Source organism: Thunnus albacares, chromosome 12 (genome assembly GCF_914725855.1).
Source record: "Thunnus albacares chromosome 12, fThuAlb1.1, whole genome shotgun sequence".
In the NCBI taxonomy this organism is placed as follows: Eukaryota; Metazoa; Chordata; class Actinopteri; order Scombriformes; family Scombridae; genus Thunnus; species Thunnus albacares.
Window position 1 is genome coordinate 5,821,793 of NC_058117.1, and position 20,047 is coordinate 5,841,839.

General features: G+C 39.2%; 1 protein-coding gene across 14 annotated transcripts in view; it reads right to left on the reverse strand.

Moving 5' to 3' along the window:
- ctnnd2b (catenin (cadherin-associated protein), delta 2b) overlaps positions 1–20,047 on the reverse strand; it is a 181,270-nt gene that overhangs the window by 16,856 nt on the left and 144,367 nt on the right. For all 14 annotated transcript variants that reach the window (XM_044368518.1, XM_044368512.1, XM_044368517.1 and 11 more), the window contains 3 exons: positions 13,772–13,958; positions 6,018–6,135; positions 3,984–4,166 (listed from right to left, as the gene is read on the reverse strand). In XM_044368518.1, coding sequence (XP_044224453.1) covers positions 3,984–4,166; positions 6,018–6,135; positions 13,772–13,958 — 488 coding nt within the window. The remainder of the gene's footprint in view (positions 1–3,983; positions 4,167–6,017; positions 6,136–13,771; positions 13,959–20,047) is intronic.

Here is a 20,047-nt window from a genome sequence, read left to right on the forward strand (position 1 = left end):
TTCTCCAAAACCAAAAATACAAGCGCAAAAATGTAAGGAATGGATTAAACATTGTGTTATTTACTCTAACATAAGCTGTACATGTTAGCATGTACAGCTCACTAGGTTACTATTAATACCCTAACCCTGTGTTACTTCCAAGGCCAGACGCATTTCATACAACATTATTTTAAAGGTTAACAAGTTACTGTAAAAGCAGCCCTGTTAATGACTAGAGCATCCACTGTGTAGTATTTCCCCATTGCCTCGGAGCCGGTCCTGGATGCTAATATTAAAGAGTGCAGGCTAACTTTAGCAGCTCTGTGCTGCGTTATTGCATTTGGGGAAGTTTACACTCCAGCAACCTCGGCCAAACTCATTATGTGAGATAGCACGGCGTTCGTCAAACACACTGGTTCATTTTTCATTATCACACTTATAATACAAGGACTAACTAGCTCTACACTGCAATCCAAGAACACTGCTGCATGTCTGTTTACTTTTTGCCTGCGACATGCAGCTTAGCCTCAATGTTTTTTTTTGTAGCACGATATCGTGTATGCAGTCATAAAGTATTTAAGACATCTTTACAGGGTTTTTGTTCAGCTTTAAATTTTAAAAAGTCAAACATAGACAGTGTTTCAACCAACTCATGGAGCTAATGTTAGCTTAATTAGCTAAATTGTTACAGCTGTTAAATTTTGCATTTTGCATTTCAGCTGGGGAAAGAAATTGTCAGTCACTGCCTTACAGTTACTTAGCAACAGTAAGGGAACAGGGCTGAGGTTAGTGAATGATCAACAGAGACAAAGGGAACATCTATAAGTGAAGTTTCCCGTACATAATAACTACTATATATCTTTGACATGTTTTGCTTTGTTTAGCATTGTTGTCTTTGTTTAGTTATATGTATCTTCCAGTACATTGAGCGCTGTGCACTGTGTATAGGTCTATTGTCTTTGTATCCTTAAACATACTTGATCTATATAGTTGGTTCTGATCCTGATTTATGGGTGTATATGTTTAAAAAACTGAGATGTCCTGTGTGTACCGTAGTTGTCATAATATAAGTCCACACATTTTGTGTTGTATAAAAAATAATATCATTCTCCCATCCTCCTTCCATATGTAATGACGTAATCTTAGATGACATCTGTTAAAGCTCTGTAATATTGCCAACAAAATGTCTTTTTGTCACTCCACTTGTTGTCTTCCCTTGCTACTCTGTCATTGATCTTATTATTCTACTACTTCCTCTTTCTCCTCACTCATCCTTTTGTATTTCCTAGCCTCCCTTTTACCTAAACTCTCCCATTATATCTCATCTTAATCGACATATCCTCCCTCTTCTCCTCTCCTCTCCTCTTTCTCTCCTCTAATTACCCTACAGTTGATAGAGTTTTGCCCTCTCCAGCAAGCTCCCCAATCGCTACTTCATGGTAATCACCCACAGCTGCACTGGAGTGCAGACAGACAGATAGTGGGGAGGGGGGGGGGTTTACATGTTATTATTATGGGAGGGTTATGATTTGATGATTTGTCCCTGTACAATCTGATCCCAGGGTTAGTTTTAAGATCCCTCATCTCTCTGGTTCTGCCTGGCTTCTGTCTACACAAAAAGTTTGTTGAGGCTTTGCTCGACAACTACAAGTCAAAGGCCTGGCTCATCACTACCATTTTCAACTCTCTTTTCTCTGCCTTTGCTAGAAATGAAAGGGGGGAGAAAAAGCATGCAGGGCTAATGAGCAATTCACCCACCCCGATCCACCGGAAGTGTTGGGTTCTCATTCCCCACGGCTTCACTAAAACTTGTAAAAGACGTCTTACACTCGACCATAATGTGTTGCTGATTGCTTATTAGCATGACAAGAGGTTAGAGCCTGCTTCAAGGCAGCGGTTAGGTTTCTGCCAATTCTTCAACTAAAGGAGCTTTTTTTTCCTTTCTTTTTAACTAAACGGAGGATGAAAGTCTGCCTGTTGGCAGCAGATGGACATACCCGGGAAATCCAGAGAGATGTACTAAATCAGTTTTGTGATTCTGAGCACAGGTAGCCAGTACGCAGAAAGTCAAACATGGCTTAATCTGCAGGTAAAGCCATAATCCCCTGATACTGCTGTGTAAAAGCCACACATTTTGAACGGTCTTTGGTTCGTCGATCATGGATTTTTTTTTTTAATCAAAGAATGACACAAGTGCATATTTGTGTGACATCATCAAGCTCTGCTTGATAGACATAGCTATGAGTCATCTCATTCTGCAGACTTGACCCTAAATAATCGAGGTGGTAGGTGATTGTCAGTAGTTGACGTGAAAAACAACTCTGACTCAAACATCATGAATATCAAAGAAAGCTGTAGTGCATTCATAAATATTCATTTGAGACTTTAGATAGTGTGAACCAAGGTTGAACTGAGCAAATCTTCCTGAAGTAGAAACAGCACAGAGCTCCAATACAAAATGAGAAATTGAGTTCTCTCTCGATTTGAAAAAAACAAAACTGTGAACTGTGAAGAACTGTGCTCTTACACAAGACGGACAACAAAATTATAACAATAAATACACATAATGGTAGAGATAGTGTCTTAAAATGCCTTAAAATATGTAGTAGGTGCTCTATAATTTTACATTGTGTTGAATGATGCATGGCGTTATACAAAAGAGCTACTGACAAGGATGTATTTATCCAGTTTAAAAACACAAACTACCTTGAGACTTTCAAAAAGTTCAAGATGACAAAGGTCTGTAAAATCTGTATTACTGTTGCCTTGTTGTTTAATTTGTATTGTGGACATCTGACAGGGAATACCAACCAATGAAGTCACAGCATTAAACAAAGGAAAATTTTGCACCCATTTGGTGAGTAAATGACGATTTGTATGTGGTAGTTAAACTTCTATATGTTACTGTATTGTTGTGAAGAGTGAAGGTAAAAATGGAAAGACAGCGAGAGCAGCAGCACTGACAAAGATTGTAGGATATCTCAACAATTGACGCACGAATTAAAACCCACCAGGACCACGCAGAGCCCAGAAATGTTGCTCACTTCATGCTAAAGGTGTCACAGGTGTCATATTAGGAAAAGTATGATTAATATTAATATAAACAAAGGAATGAATCAGACACTCAGCAACTAAAAGGCCCATATTCCACAGAGAGAATGTCCATCTGCCACCTGCGCATCTAGCTGCCATGTTCCTGCACATTGATGCCTCCTCTGATAGAATACTGTTAGTACATAGGGACTCAAATGTATTTTTTTCCAGTACCAGGACTTACTGACCCAAAACCGAACTTCTGCTGTCATCTCGTTAATGATGTACTATACGTCTGATCCTTCCTGGTTTGTAAAATACAATGTACAATGGAAAAGCCACCTTTGCCCTACAAGTTCTCAATGGTCCAGGCTGTGAGTCGTTGAAGATTCCCTCCAGACATGTTGTAAGATATATAAAAAATACTCTGCTTGAAATAATAATGTGTGTATGTTTTTTTTTTAAATATGTTTTTAAGTACAATTACCTAATGAAAAATTATATTATATTGTTCATTTCAAAAATTTAACTGCTGGACATGAAATGTCTCCTTCTTCACTGTAAAGTCCATTCTCAGTGTTTGTGCAGTGGAGGCTTCGAGTTTCCACATCACACTCGTGTAAGTTGCACACTGGACCACGATCAGCCTCCAAACTAGTTGTGATATCAAAAAATGCTCATAGGCGGAATTTCAATGAGCACAGAAAAACTTTCCTCTTTGCAGATGAACATGAAAACAGTCTGCTAGAGTCAAATTCTGCACACACATCATTCTACACCGTGAAGCTCAAACATCCAACTGTAAGTACAAGAAGAAAAACACATTTTTGAGTGGAGGGGACATTAGCTGCATGGATCTGCCCCGCCCAAACAAGAGACCCACTGAATCTCCAACTCTAGAAATCGAGAGAAGAGCGGAGGACAGACAAAAAGACAAGAAAAAAGAAAGGAAGAAATATTTGTTTTCTCACTTGGTCGTGGCCCTTCTTTTTCTTCTTCTTCTTGCCCCAGCATCCGGAGCTCTCTGCGTCCTTCCCGCCAGTGTCACACAAAAGGCCGTCCAGCTCCTCAGACCCCCCCTGCTGGCTGTGAGACGTCTCTGCAGCCAGACGGTACGACAGGTTCCTCAGAATGCACACACAGTTCTCCACGGTCTGATGGTAGAGCAGAAGAAAGAGAGGAAGAGGGAGAAAGTTCGAAAAGATAAAACAGAGGGACAGATGGCAAACAGACAAACACACACTTAAAGGACCAGTGTGTAGAATTTAGTGGCATTTAGTGGAACGGACTTGGCAGAAATGGAATAAAATATACATAAGTATGTTTCAATTAGTGTATAATCGCCTGAAAATAAGAATTGTTGTGTTTTCGTTACCTTAGAATGAGCCCTTTATATCTAAATAGGGAGCGGGTCCTCTTCTCCGGAGCCCACCATGTTGCACCGCCATGTTTCTACAGTAGCCCAGAATGGACAAACCAAACACTAGCTCTAGAGAGGGCCTTTCACATTTTTTGCGAGTTTCGTGGCCACCATAGGTTCTCTACATGCTTGGATGGGGAGGGGGAGGGGTATTCAGTTGGTTGCAATCTGTAACCTCACCACTAGATGCCACTAAATCCTACACACTGGTCCTTTAAAATTAGACTGTAGATACATATGTTAGGGGATACACACAACATACACATTCATACACATATATAAACATACTGTGCAGTGCAGGCTGTGTATATAATACATTAACCCAAACATGTACACACACAGACACTCACATTCTGTGTGCACACAGTAGTGTAGCCAGACTCACACACACACATACACGCGCACTAATCCTATTGTTGTAAGTGGCTATGCAGTCAATAGTCACAGACTTTGATCTCATGAAGGATTTCTGCGGATTAACAACTTCACATCTCCTTGGGAAGAGCCTCCACACAACACACCAAAACACACACACACACACACACACACAGACACACACACACGCAGGCGACACAGCGTAACACTCTTACACATCAAACACACACCTACACCCGAAGCACATACAAGTACATGCATGCAAACACATATAAAAGCACACACACTGTCACTAGTCATCTTTCTGTGTCATTGGTCATGTGGGTTGAGTAATCTATGTTACACTGTAAAAAATGATGAGCTTGGTAAGCTCATGTATTTTTGTACATACACTAGTTTTTAAACACACAAAATGTAATTTCTGAGACACATTTGACAGTAGTGTAACTTCTTTCCAACCTGTACTTGGTGTAAGTGTAAACTGCACTTTGTTGTTTATCATCCAGTGATTAGTGCTATTTTCTTGAAAGTAGTATCAGTGACATGTCTTTGTGAGCAGATTTATATCAGCCAGAGCAGTAAGATAATTGGACAGTAATACCCACAAAAGAGGGTTGAAAACAAAAAACCTCACTAAGCTTTCATTTTTTGCAGTGTGCAGTTTGTGGCCATCAAGCCTCTGGACATTAACATACATACCACAGGCAAACAACTTAGACAAATTAATATGCAGATATACTGTATACATACAGCCTGCAAAGACACAGATAAAACACATTTGCATGTTAATTTATGTAAATTTAAAACAGACTAATAACATGATCAGTAATCATCATAAAGTACATATTTACATAGCAAAAATAACCATTTATATTTGAGTTCTAAGTCAGTGAGACACACACACACATGCAGACATACACATATACAGTGCAGAGCCATTCACACACAGTTAATCCAAAATACACCTGTGTGTGCACCTATGATACGTGATGATCTGTTATACTATGATACTTTGATATGATTTTGCTGATTCTTTTTATTGACTGTACTTTTTCATTGTGTATGTATGTTTTGTATTTGTGTGTGCATGAGCTACTGTAGAGGCTACAGAAGTTTGTATGTGGGCATGGCAGTTGGTTGTAAGTGTGTGTGTGTGTGTGTGTGTGTGTGTGTGTGCGTGTGTGTGTGCGTGTGTGTGTGTATGAGTTACCTTGCTGTCAATCTCACTGCTCCCCAGAGCAGTCTGGATGACGTAGAGCAGAGCGTCTGTCAGGCCTTCACACTCCCTCATCCTCCTCCGTGCCTCCTCACCTGCAGAACTCACATTCCTATTACACACACACACACACACACACACACACACACACACATACACGTACACACACACCTCATCAGTTAACAGTCAAACTAAAAACTGAACATGCAGTTTCACATGCAAACACAAATCTTCATGCTGCAAGGTAACACTTTAAACTTTGATTTTCCACTAGATTCTTACAAGTTTTCTGTGTGTGTGTGTGTGTGTGTGGTGTGTGCACATGTGTCTGTTAAAGCATATATATTTGTACAAACTCATGTGTATGCTTGTCTATGTGACAGAGAGGGAGTGCCTGAGTGTGATGCCCTTTAAATATCAGACTTTTAAAGATGTCTAGCAGATGCTCATGCCCTCAGTGTCAGTGAGATGTGGCACCAAGCTGCCAAAACTCCATAAGTCGCATTTGTTTTCCCACATCCTCAATAACTAGCATCAGCATTTTAGTTTGAAACTAAACTTTGACTTAAATGGGACACATTAAGCTTTTTCTGGTTTTCTGTTATTTATATACTGTTTTGATGTCAGTTATCGATGTTAAACATGGTCAAAGCTGCAAAACTTGAGGTTAACATATGTAGAAACGCTTCCTGCAAGTCAAAACCCAGGGATTCATCCTGCTCTAAATGCTTTGTTTGTGACGTTTTTTTCTACCTTACCCACGAGCTGACTTGGCTCGTCATGCATACCCATAAACAGCCATTTATTCTGTGGCCTTGGTTGCTAATGTTGTTGCTAAGGTTTTTCCTTGTGTTGTTTGCATTGTTCACACTGATTCCGGCTCGTACACGTACAGAAGTTTTGAGAAGTATTTGAGTATTTGAGAAGTTGACATTTCCAGTAAAAATGAGGAAAAGTAGTGAAATCTGACTACTATAGTTTGTTTCATGGTTTTTTGACATAGCCTCCCCAGCCGGTGGATATCCGCCGAGTGGCAGCTTCCGAGAGATGGCCAATCAGAACAGAGCGGGCTCATTTGGAGGGCTCAATACTGAGGAGCATTTAGTAGCTCAGGAGCCAGATATTTTTCTTGAGAGTTGGTGATGACCAAAACAGATGGAGGAGAAGGAGGCCGAAACCATGATTCCAAATAAATGCTAATGTTGCTCCTCGTCTGTCTGTCTTAATGTATAAATTAGCAACTGTTTGCTAACATGTCAGCTATATCAACTTTATAATGTGAACAGACTTTGTTAGAGAAGTACTACAGACAAATGATGCCCGTTTGAATGCCTGGAATCTTTCTTCCTACCTGGACTGACCTGAGTCTGTTGAGGTCAAAACATGCAGTTCTGTCTGTATTGCAGCAGATTTAAGATCGGACTGACCTTAAATGGGATGTTCTGGTGCGTAAAATACAAAACATGACATGAGTGGAGTGATATGTATTAATAATGCAATTGTTTGTTACTTTCTGACCCTCAGTGGAGTCTCGGTTTTATTAAATTACATGAGCATCATGTTTTAACAGCGTGAATTTTTCAGAGTGTTGACGAGATGCTGTGTTCTAGTCTGCATCTCTCCTGGCATCTTGAACCTTGATGCAAGGTTACGAGCGAGTACGTGCACACACACACACATACACACACCTGTACTTTGCACCTTGCCACTAAGGACAAAAACAGAAATACCAAACTAACTTGACTGGGACTTTACTACTACTTTATATACTTCATTCTGGCTACTACCTGTTAATGGATTCAATCCAATTAACTTCAGTCATTCTGGCATAATTAATCCCTCTAAAGCGTTTCCGTGCAAGGCAACAGGCCTGCAGATTATCTCTTATTGTGATCTTTTAGTGTGAAAAATCTAAATACTGTGAGAAAAAATAAACCACGCTGTTGGAAAAAAAGGTTATGTGCCTACAAGGGGAGCTTTCAAACAGAACAGAGTTTGATTCATCCGTAGTGTGCTGCTGCTGCTGTGAGAAAAAGTGCACAGACAAAAATGACTCTTTTCGTAGCAACAGGGAGACTGTTGCTTTGTCTTTAATTCTATAATCAAAAGCAGGAATCTGCTGGATGCCTCTGTGTGTGTGTGTTTGAATTGTGTGCAATGACATTCTGTCTTTTGTTGGAGAGTTCAGAGAAATAATCCAAATATATTCAATAAAACACATTTTCATTTTGTTGTTCTCAAGACCAACTGGTGTACAATAACAATGAGTCACAGTTCATAAACGCTTTTCAATTTGTTCTTCATAACAGCCCAGCTAGGTCTAAATTCCTTATACTACATCATAAATCTGTTAGTGGCTGCTTTTATTTTGACAAAATGACTTCTACTGGTGTTATGAAGGGTCACCTCCAATCAATCACTTTCAATTCATTTTAAGTGTCTCATCTGATTAATATCCACATGCAAATACCATTTTTGTTAACATTTAGCCACATACAGTATATGTGTCTCCGTGAGCCAGATCACAAATCTGGTTGCAATCTCACTTCTACAGTGCTATAGGCAAAAAAGTTTTTATGCTTGGCTGAGGCAGAAAAGTTGGTATATCGATAAAAAGGAAAATGTAATGAAGTGCAATGGAAACAGACTTATGAATAAATCATTAAGCACAGTACATGAAGCATGTGACTTCAATGTCTAATGAAGCTTCCGCTGAAGTGACAAAAACATCAAATCTGTGTGGGGCAATGAGGAGACTGTACCGTTACTCAAATGAATACATGAAACAAACAGAAATGTCATATTTCCATCATGTTTTCTATGGCAATATTTGAGGATTGACTGGCACTCTTTTAATTACATCATCTCCTTTTCCTCTGCAATGGTTTAAAGGACCAGTGTGTGAGATTTATTGGCATGTAGCACTGAGGTTTGCAGATTGCAACCAACTGAATACCCTTCCCCTCCCCCTACCCTTCAAAGCGTGTAGGAGAACCTACAGTGGCTGTGAAACTCATAAAAAAAACATGAAAGGTCCTCTCTAGAGCCAGTGTTTGGTTTGTCCGTTCTGGGCTACTGTAGAAACACAGTAGTGCAACATGGTGGCCTCTGTGGAAGAGGACCCGCTCCCTATGTAGATATAAAGGGCTCATTCTAAGGTAACGAAAACATAACGATTCTTATTTTCACGGGATTATACACTAATTAAAACATACTTATGAATATTATATTCCATTTCTGCCAAGTCCGTTCCGCTAGATGCCACTAAATTCTACACACTGCACCTTTAATGGTCCTCGATAAGAGAATTAGTGTCACCAACTGTTTATCTTGACAACCCAACTCCTAATATTCATATAACGGTATTGAATGGATCCACTACTGTTAAAATTTGGGTGGAATCTTAGCTAAAGTAACTCTAGGGAGGAATATAGATTATATATGCAGCCTGGAGAGATGGATGCATTCACACCTTTTCAACATTTGGCTAGAGCTGGATTTCAATCGGTCTGTAATACTTCTTGCTTGAATTTACAGTTGACTTTTTTTTTGACATCACATCGATGTCTGATCCGCCTACTGGTTGCCATTGAATTTGTCTCGCACCGGCAAATTGAGTGCACATATTTCAAATGCAGTCTAGCAGCACAAGTTTCAGCATTCCCTGTTAGTCGAGACGGCAACATATGCACACCCAAGAAACAAGCAATGAGTAAGCAGAGGGAGAAAATGTGTGTGTGTGTGTGTGTGTGTGTGAAAGAGAGAGACAGCGAGCCACAGACAGGGCGAGACAGAATAGCGAAAGGGATAAAGGAGGGATAATATGATCGAGAGAGAAGAAATGGAGTAATAGAAGGAGATGGAGTGACTAGACGAGAGAAGAGGGAGAGAAAATGAGAAAGCCAGGAGGATAATGGGTGATGGACAAAGAGAGGGAAAGAGAGAGAGAGAGAAAGAGAGAGAGGGAGAGGGAGAGGGAGAGAGAGAGAGCAGGTGGCTTGTGATATACCAAACCTGCCATGAAATATTCAATCTTTAATCAGACTCCCAGCATTCCCTAACGAGGCGTGAGAAAGATGAATTAGCCCTTCGAGTTTGGGGAGCTGATCCACACAAAGCTATCTCCTGCAACACACACACACACACACACATCACGGTACTAAATGTGTGCATTTTCGCACATATACAGTATTAGAAGCTACTAAAGCCTTTGTTAGCAGCCGATATCTGCAGTTTATTTTCTCTGAGAGCAGGTAAAATGACATATTGTGGCTGAGATTAACGGGCCACATGTGTAGTTAGACAGAGACAAACAGAGGCAGGCGCGCGCACACACACACACACACACACACACACAAATAGGGAGCCAGACAACTTTGCAGATAGGAAAAAAAAATTCAGTCATGGCAGTGATCCCACTCTATTCTCCCTCAACTTGTGCTGCACTTTTGCCACATCATTTGTAAACATCAGGTGTTTCAACCATCAAAAATTACAGTAAAGTGAATTGTGTAATTAAAGGAGACATACTTGTTAGATAAATCTATGCAGTTAGAGACAAATACACATATAGACCTTTGATGTTTCAGGCTAAGCTGTCATTTTTCTGTTTGCAAGACATGTTTTTTTTTTTCTTTTGATTTTGAACCAATATCACATGAAAAATGTCTGGTAACAGCCAACATGTCTGTGTTAAATAGAAATATTTATGAGCACAGACTCAGCCAGAGACATTTCATCATGCAGTCCTGGTAATACTGAATGAGTTTGGAAAGCATCTCAGCAATACAACTTTCATATACAGGAATACCTAATGATTAGCTATAACTAGTTGTTAAAGCCCTGAAGACTTTTTCTTAATCAGCTTCGTATTATGAGAGATGGAGTCCAAGCTTAATGATGAGACTGACTATTAGACTGAATTGCCATTTCATTTCACTTCCTTTCATTGGCCCGAAATTGTATTCATGGTGGATGATTTGTTGTTGGTGGGGTATTTTGTTTTGTTTTACCCTAACTAATCAGTTGCACATGATTAATCAGTAGTCTGTCCTGCTGATGTCATTGTCAGCTGACAATGGTTGCTGAGAGCAGTTACTTCAGGACAGTCAAAGACATTTTTAAGAGTTTAAGATTTGAGTTGAGATGACTTTCTTTTTTTTATAAAATATATTAAGTTGTTTGTTTATGTTGCGCAGCACTGTCAAACCTCCTCTAAAGTCCTGACAAAGCTAATTAGCTAATTAGCTTAGTAGCTGTTAAACTCCTAAATACCTAATGATGTTATTTCCCAAACTGACTGTTTAATATTTAATGTTATACAGAAATATGTACAATTTGAAATCAAGTTTTCAGAGGCTTTAGTTTTGTCATTTTGTTAGTCAGTGACAAAAAGCAACTGAAATCCTGTGATCATTGTGAACACAGTAGAATTTCTTTAACAACTGGTCCCATCAATCACTGTGCAAGATTAAGTGCAACAATTTCACCACAAGGACAATTTGTCAAGGTGTTAAAGCTTTTCAAATTTGCATTGTTTTTTGAGCATAATAAAGACATATTATTCATGTTCATTTGAAAGCTGAAGTTAATTCTTGATATGAAGATCAAGTGATGTATTTGAAAGCTCAAGAACACTGACTTATATGAAACTTGAAGATTGTTTTCTTTACATTTCAAAAATGATCTTTATCATTTTAAAATTGCAGTATGTGTAAAAATAAAGATGTGTGAGAATACTGAAAATGTTTTGTGTATGAATGTGTATGAATGATTTGTCAACTAGGTTAAATAAAATGTTCCTGTAGTGGAATCTTCTACAGTGTGATAATCACCTGCATGAGATACTTTTATTGTGTCTATATACCTTTAAGGAAGACAACATTATAAACTGGTTTCTTGGCCATAAAGTACTAGAGCACATTTTTAGATTGAATTATAAGATTTAATACTTCGATACATTGCTTACAGAGTGACTTCCATTGGATTCTGCAGAAAGGAGAGCACAGGAGGTCTGAAATGAAGGCTAGACTAGCAGTGTCTGTACTGTATGCCTTTTAGGCACATGCCATGGTCCAAAACAATATTATGATGGATTCCTGGAGATGAAATATTAGAAAGCATTTTGAGAGTAAAATTCTAAAAGCTAATACATCTTTACATTGCTATCAGATCTGCGGGTGTTGTTATTGAATTTTATAGAATGGAGAGCTAAGGAGGACTGCTGTCTCAGCATCACAAATTTAATGCACACACATACACGCACACACACTATGTTCAACAATGGTGCTCAAAAAGCAGATGATATATTGGCCTGTGCAGTTAGTTTGACACATCCACTGTCAAGCATGCCTTCATTATTGCCCCTATTCATCCTCTTGTAATTTATATTCATAATTAGGAAGAATGACCCGACTCAATTAAATCCCACAACAAGCACGAAAAGCTAATAATCAGGATATTTACACATCTTTGAGAAGAAGACACTTATGGAGGTCAGTGACTAGTTATGCTGCACTGAACATAATGCAGTCAATCAGTAGCCTGCCGTGGAGCGAAGGTTAGGTCGTCATAAACATGCTAATATGTAGCTGTTATCATTATATATAAAGCTGCTATAATAAATATTCTAATATTAACAATATATCCAATGACTACATGTTTGTGAAATGAGTCACTCATAGTGACAAACAGAGAATTATCACTTCATTTAGTTCCCCATAGCTCTATGAAGTGTTTAGCGTATCATTTTGGTTTTACTGCCCACAACTTAAATGTTTTGGTTTAGTCTCACGGCTCTCATCAGCATAGTTTCAAGAAGCACAGACAGGCAAAGCTAGCAACTGGATCTGGTTAACATAGTGGAGCAAGAAAAGGAATATTGGGCTTAATCATGTGGCTAGAAACAAAAACTTAGAATAAATGTGAATGTTACTTATATCTAATAGATGTGTAGCTAGGCAAATGTTTGCTAACATATTCTCCATATCCGCTTCATAAGGTGAATAATGTGTTTATAGCTCTGTAAGTGGCCAAAATTGAATCAAGATTTAAAGTAAGAGGTGTTTGGTGAGATGGAGATAAATTACATTTTACCATAATTTATATACTTATATCCTATCTGTTGATGCAGTGGACAATATTCATATATAGCTCAGGATCCCAGCCCTAACTGTGGCAACATTTAAATATACAAGGCAATGTATTTATTTCATTGATAATATATGAATGAATGGAAAATATTTAAGTCAGCACTTTAACTTTACACTCCAACGTGCTGGAGAACAGAGCCAAAACAACAACAACAACAAAAAAAATATGTGTCACAGTCCTACTACTTCCAGACTGCACTGTATGACTAGCATCATGTCTCAAGTGAGAAAACAAAAAGCCACAGCAGCTCTAAAGCCAAATGGTGAATCATCTTAAAAGCAGCTAAGTCTGTCAGTTCTCAGTGTGTACAGTGGTAAAAATAACACAGAATACAGTCTAAAAATACACATACTGTTGTGAACAAGGAGACTTATTTCTCCATTTGATTGTGGTGGCTAATAGCACTCTGTGTACAGAAAAAGATCTCTGCAAAGTGGTGTGTAAAATGTAAGTAAATTTCTGCTGAAATAGTAACAATAAACCCTTCATCAATGACTGTATATTTAATATTGAGCTAATTATATTTCATCTAAAAATGATCATTAAAGAATGTGCACAGTTGTAGAGACATGAGAGACACAGACGATGACACTGACCGGAGGCAGCCGGTGGCGTTGCGGAGGACCTGGGAGGAGTGGAGGTGCAGCTTGCGGTCCTCCTGTGTATGGGGTGAGGTGTCCCAGCCCGAGTGGGGGATGATCACAGCGTTGGTCAACACAGCCAGGGCATCCTGGATGATGGGCATCTTCAGGGCATCACACGATGACAGGTTCCACAAAACACCTGCAGAGGACGGCAGGAAGGCAGGAGGTTAAACCAGCGCATAAACACAAGAGAAGCAGAGGAGGCAGACATGAAGAGAGACAGAAACACAATTGTAAGACTAACAACCATTAAAATGTTTTGTAGGTTTTAGTGAGCAGCTTGATCAAACACACAGCAACACAACTTAAAGATATTTAAAGGCAGCACGTTCGGCACATGCCACAAGGTGGAGGCTTTGCTCTGTGAGGGCGGATTTGGTTTTATCACCAAATGTCACAACACTGCAACAGACAGGGCAGCGCCCATTCAGGTAAACAAGAACCACCCCGCCATTGTTCATCAGACACAAAAACAGATTGCTATTCTCAAGCGCCTGAGGTGTCTGGATTGAGCCGTTTGCAGCATTGTGAGGTGGAATGACTTTTGTCTGGACCCAAACTGCTTGATCAGAGTCTGCGCAACTTCACAGAGGACAGAAGTCACCAGGGTCTTTCCATGAAAGAGCTATTTTCAATTGTCCATCAGTTAGCCACAGCCCTATCCCACTTGAGGACAATGGGAAATTGTGAATGTGCATCTCAAACAAAACAATATAATAGTTGTGGACTGCCAGCAGACGCCACTTAAAGTTCAACTTATTGACTTTGGTCAGGCCCATCATGAGTCTGCTGCTGAACCTGGTTTATGTGTACAGACCACATGGTACAGAGCTCCTGATGCTACATGATTGATCTGTCATCATTGCATTATGCTATTTTTTGTTGGGTTGGGGTTTGGAAATGCAAAGATTACCCCAAATTACCCCAAATTCACCCCCAAATCGTACTGGTTTTCAGGAAGTTGCTCTATGCTGTGAAAAAAGGCCTTTGCTGTACAAATTTAAATGTGTACAGATTTGGAAATGTCATAATGATAAAATAATCAGAAGAAACCACAGATGTACACATGCCACAGGTACACAGATACATACACAAATTGAGTTAGCACTCTGCATCTTTAATTACACAAGAGTGATGCATTTCAAAGGTTCTTCTAATATTTCAAAATAAAACCTTTAATATATTCCTCCAGGTTGCCACCGTGTTGCTGTAATTAATAAAGAAGAAAAAAAGTAAGAGAAGTACTGAAGGAAAAATCACAAAATTCAACTTCACCTCTCTCCTGTTCTTAATCCTCACCTGAATTCAACATACAGTGAGCAGCCAACCAAGAAAATGGAGTTAGTTTTCTCTTGCCTACCAATCACTACTCACTTGTTTTTCCACACACACACAAAGACACACACAAACACACACATGCTGGCAACTGAATAGACAAAAGCTCTCTCCCTCTCTGGAGACTCTCTCTCCCACACATGTACATCTGTTTGAGCCTTTCACGAAAAGGACAGAGAGGGTAAGAGGAAAATCATCACTTTTTCTGCAAAACACTTTGATTTCTTGAGTGGTTTTACGTTCACTACAAACACACACAGATATACACACTCATACGCCCAAACTGTGATAACCTTGAGGATCTACACAACACGTCATAATTCTTGTTGACCTTCCCTTTGCAATGTGTCTACGTCCTAATCTATGTGCCCATATAATTACATGTTTGTGCATTTGAATATGTCCACCCCTGCTCATATCTGCTCATATCTACTTTTCTCCTTTATGGTTGTAATTATAGCTGTAGTAGTGGCAAAACATTCTATCCTCAGATCTGTGTGTGTGTGTGTGTGTGTGTGTGTGTGTGTGTTTGGAATAAGGCGTCCTCTCTTTAGCGCCATGTTGTTCACCCTCGGCTGAACAGCGACTGTGTAATTACAGCTTCTGTTATCTGTCTTTGTGGGTTTGTATGAATTTGTTCTTGTGTGTGTGTGTGTGTGTGTGTGTGTGTGTGCATGTGCTGGTGTGCGTGCGCATCTAAGCCCCCTCGACAAATCAGTCTTAGCTCTGTCAGCCGTTTGGCCTTGGTGTATATGGAGTGTTAAGGCGGCAGTGTCTGTTTGTGGTCAGGAGTTTCTAAATGACTAGCTTCTGGCTTCATGACAGTAATTAGCTGGGCCTGTCACGTTAGCAAGAGCATCTTCTCTCTGTCTCATCTTATCTCCTGCTCAAGAGGGCAAAGAAGCATGCTGGGTTTTTTGATAACCTTGACATTCGATTTGACACGTAATAATTCTAGCTGCACCTTAATGTCCAAGTCTATGAGTCAACGAATGTAGGAGGGTTTTTTTCTTTGTGAGGAAAAAGTTTTTCCAGTTTTTCCAGCACGGTATTTCCACATAAATATTCTAGTGTGAAGTAATGTTATTATCAGTCAACATCAGGTTCCTGGTCAGCTTGCTCTCATTGGCTATTGTGGGTTTCAAACATGTTTGATATTTAGGATTCAGAACAGTGCTAACGCAAGCTAGTGCTGTGAGCTAATTCATCGTGTTGCCATAACTGAACAAGCTTTTCTACTGTCCACCTGGCTTAGAAAACAAAAGTCCTATTTGTTCTGTTGGCAGCCATTTTTCTGTTCTACACAAGTACGCAACATCTGGTTCCTGTTCAGCTCACTCTCATTGGCTATTGTGGCTTTCTGCTCAATATTCCATTACTCTTCCTTTCACACTACAGGATTTCAAGTTGTAAATATCAAACATGTTTGATATTTAGGATTCAAAATCAGGAGACTCCGATCCAGTCGGTAACATTAAGTTTATGTCTGTAAACCCCTCACAATACAGGATCATTTGTTCAGACCAGCCTCAAATCAGGGACACTCCTGCAATTGTTGGGAAGGGCGAATCGGACCCAAAATCTGTCCAATTATCATCTAGTGTGGGGCCAACATAAGCTGGGTTTAAGTGTGTGAAGCCAGAGGACAGTGTTGTTGCTCAGTAAAAAGCTGTAATGCATAAGCTAACGTCTTGTTAAACTATCATTTCTGCTTCTATTTGTTTCTACATACATTGAGTACAACATGCAAATACATCTTTTATGGAGCTAGGTTAGCCCTTTCTTCCTGCTTCCAGCCTCTTAGCTAACGGTAAACTAGGCTAAATATGTCACAGATGTATTGTAAGTAGACATATGCAGAGATCAAATTGAAGTTAATCTCCCCTTTAGCTGCTTTTTCTTTTTCCAAACAGATTGACTATTGCCATTCAAATATGATGTTAAAAGGCTGGTTCAACCAAGCATATTTTTTGCCCCCATAGTTTTTGAGATATGAATCTTTTGAAAATCAAACATTTTAGTGTATCAAAGAGATGTTACATTTTTGAAAATTCTCTTTCCAAAAACAGTGTCTCTGTAACTTTGGGTAATTTACAGACCTTCCTGTCAAGGCTGTACAGGAACTATTAAAAAAAAAAAAAAAAGTTGTTCCAATGAAAACTGTTCACAGTGAGGTGGAATATCCTGAATAACATTGCTTCTTCACCCAGAAAGCTGATACCCTTTTTTTTAAAAAAAATGCAATTGTATATGGAACACCACAAGTGAGAAAACAAAATGGTGGTCCATCCATAACAGTGAAACACTGGTTTACTCCATAACAGACACTGAGATGAAAATAATGATCCTGCAAAAGCTGAATAAATTCACTGAATAATACATTTAACGTCCTGTGGCAAAATTGTTGGAGAACAGCATGCAAATTTCCTGTGTTACGAAACTCTTTTTGACATAATAGGTTTATCCTGTAAACATGTATGCCCCTTTCCATTTGTTAACCACACATTAAATCAGCACAATCAGAAAAAAAAAATGGCATGAACAAATGAATGAATTTTGCAGTGAAAGAATATAACTATTCATTTTTACCTTCTGTAACTAAGTGGCATCTAAAATCATTTTTATTACTGTTGTTTTCAGTAGTGGTCCCCAGAGTAAACGTGCTCTAAGGAAAATATGTGTGTAATTAAATAGCACAATTCTCACAAAAATAATTAATCTCTGGCAGAGGAGGATGTGCGTGTTATTCATCTTTTCTTATTTTAAAAGTCAATTAAAAAGCACTATGGTTTACTAAATAATATCCATATATTGCATATCGGAAAATGTAATGCACGAAACATGATGTCATGCTGCAGCTGCAAAAAAAAAAAAAAAAAAAAGGATGATTTTTTATCATCTTGAGTAACGTCAGCTGTTTGCCAGCCTCACTTCTTGCTGTGCACAGTATGACATCATCTCCCTGAGGTGAAAGGCAGTGGGATTTTATCTTTGATCTGAAACACACGCTCACAAACACAGAAAACTGTCTCACACACACTAAATAAACACTAAATTTACACTGAGTCACATGAATGCATGCTAACACACATGAAGAAACAGGCATGCACAAACACACCAGCATCCAAGCAGTAAGTACACACACACACACACGCACACACACACACACAGTCGTGAGTGTATGACAGATGAAGGAGGTTAATTGCCTCAGCCTTACATCATGAATGGCAGCAGGAGGTTATGAATGCACTGTTACAGGGAGGGGAAATGAACATGTTGGCTATCTTTCTTTGTCTCTGAAGCCATTTCCCATCTCTCATTTGCACCATCTTTTCAATCCCCTGTCATATTTCTCTCTTCTGCAACATCACATCACATCTCTTTGTTAGCCTCTTGATCTCTTGATTTTTTTTTTTTGCTTCTCATCTCTCCTGATGTATCTTTGACTATTTTTGGACTCCTGACCTTGTGTGAACCACTCTAAATCTGAGACCTTCAGAAAAGACATTTGAAGATAATGAGTGTTTTTTTTTTGTTTGTTGGTTTTCGTTTCACTCGCTGAAAGGTGTCGACAGGCTTTAACTGGTTAGGGGTTAGAGGGATAGAGCAGGCTGTTATAGGTAACCGTAGTTAATGTGTATGCCTCCCAAATCTCAAAAGCGTCTTGTATGGATCTGAGCTTTAACAAGCTGATTGGTTGATCCAACTCATGCCAGGAGGTGGATTTGTAATGGAAAGGAAAAAAAATAGTTAGAATCAGAATCTGTACAAAAGAAACAGCCTCGCGAATGTCTCTAAACGACCTTCGTCCATTTTCCATCCAAACACATTTCAGCCTTTTCTGTGTCTTTGTGTGTTCACCGTTCAGACAGCTGATAAACTAGAACTACTGTAGATCTACAATTACTGTATGTCACAACAAGAAATCATTGGTGTAAGCACCTTGGGGAGCTGCTTTTATTCTAGTTACTTCCAGCATCTTTTAAAAGCCCACACTGATGGTTTGACCTTGAGAACAGCAGGGTGCCTTTGTGGTAACAGAGACCGCCCTCCTATGACAGGCACTGTGAACACCCCCTGCTGTTTGGTTGGGTCTGCAGAGGGCTGATGTTGAGTCCTTTTAACTACTTAATGGACAAGTCAGTTGTCACCTGTTATAATTGCTGTCATCTTTTGGCTGAAACAAAATGTAGAATACAGTTGAGGGAGCTCTCAAGATCACTAGCGTCACGCTGAGCCAGCTGCCTGGCAGCTGAATGTGTTTGACCTCACATTTTATCTCCTCAGATGACACAGTTATGACATTTTGTAATCAGTGTGAACAGCGAGCAGCTACAGGAAGCAGTGTTTTTATTTAAATTCTTATTGTTATCATATAGATATGTCTTACATAATGAGATGCAGTATGGTTACATTACTGACATGATGATTTAAAGTAGAACTTCTTATTGTCAGAATAAATACATTTTACAGCCTATTGGTTCATTCTATGCTCAGTAAATGGGAGGGAAACATTGTTAAAGTTCCCTCCACTCAAAAATATGTTTGTCTTCTTGTTCCTACAGTTGGATGTTTAAGTTTCACTGTATAGAATGATGTACTATGTGCTGAGTTTGACACTAGAAGGCTGTTTTCACATTCATCTGCTGAAAATGGAAAGTTTTTCTGTGCTCATCGAAAATATAATTTTTGAGGGGTGGGTCCATGAGCATGATTTGTGACATCACAACTGGACCAGGAGCCAATCCTGGTCCAGTAAGCAACTTACAAGTGTGATGTGAAAACTTGAAGCCTCTAGTGCCCAAACACTGAGAATGGACTTTACAGTGAAGTAGGAGACATCTTGAGTACATCAGTTAAACTTTTAAAATGAAAAATATTTGCATATTCATA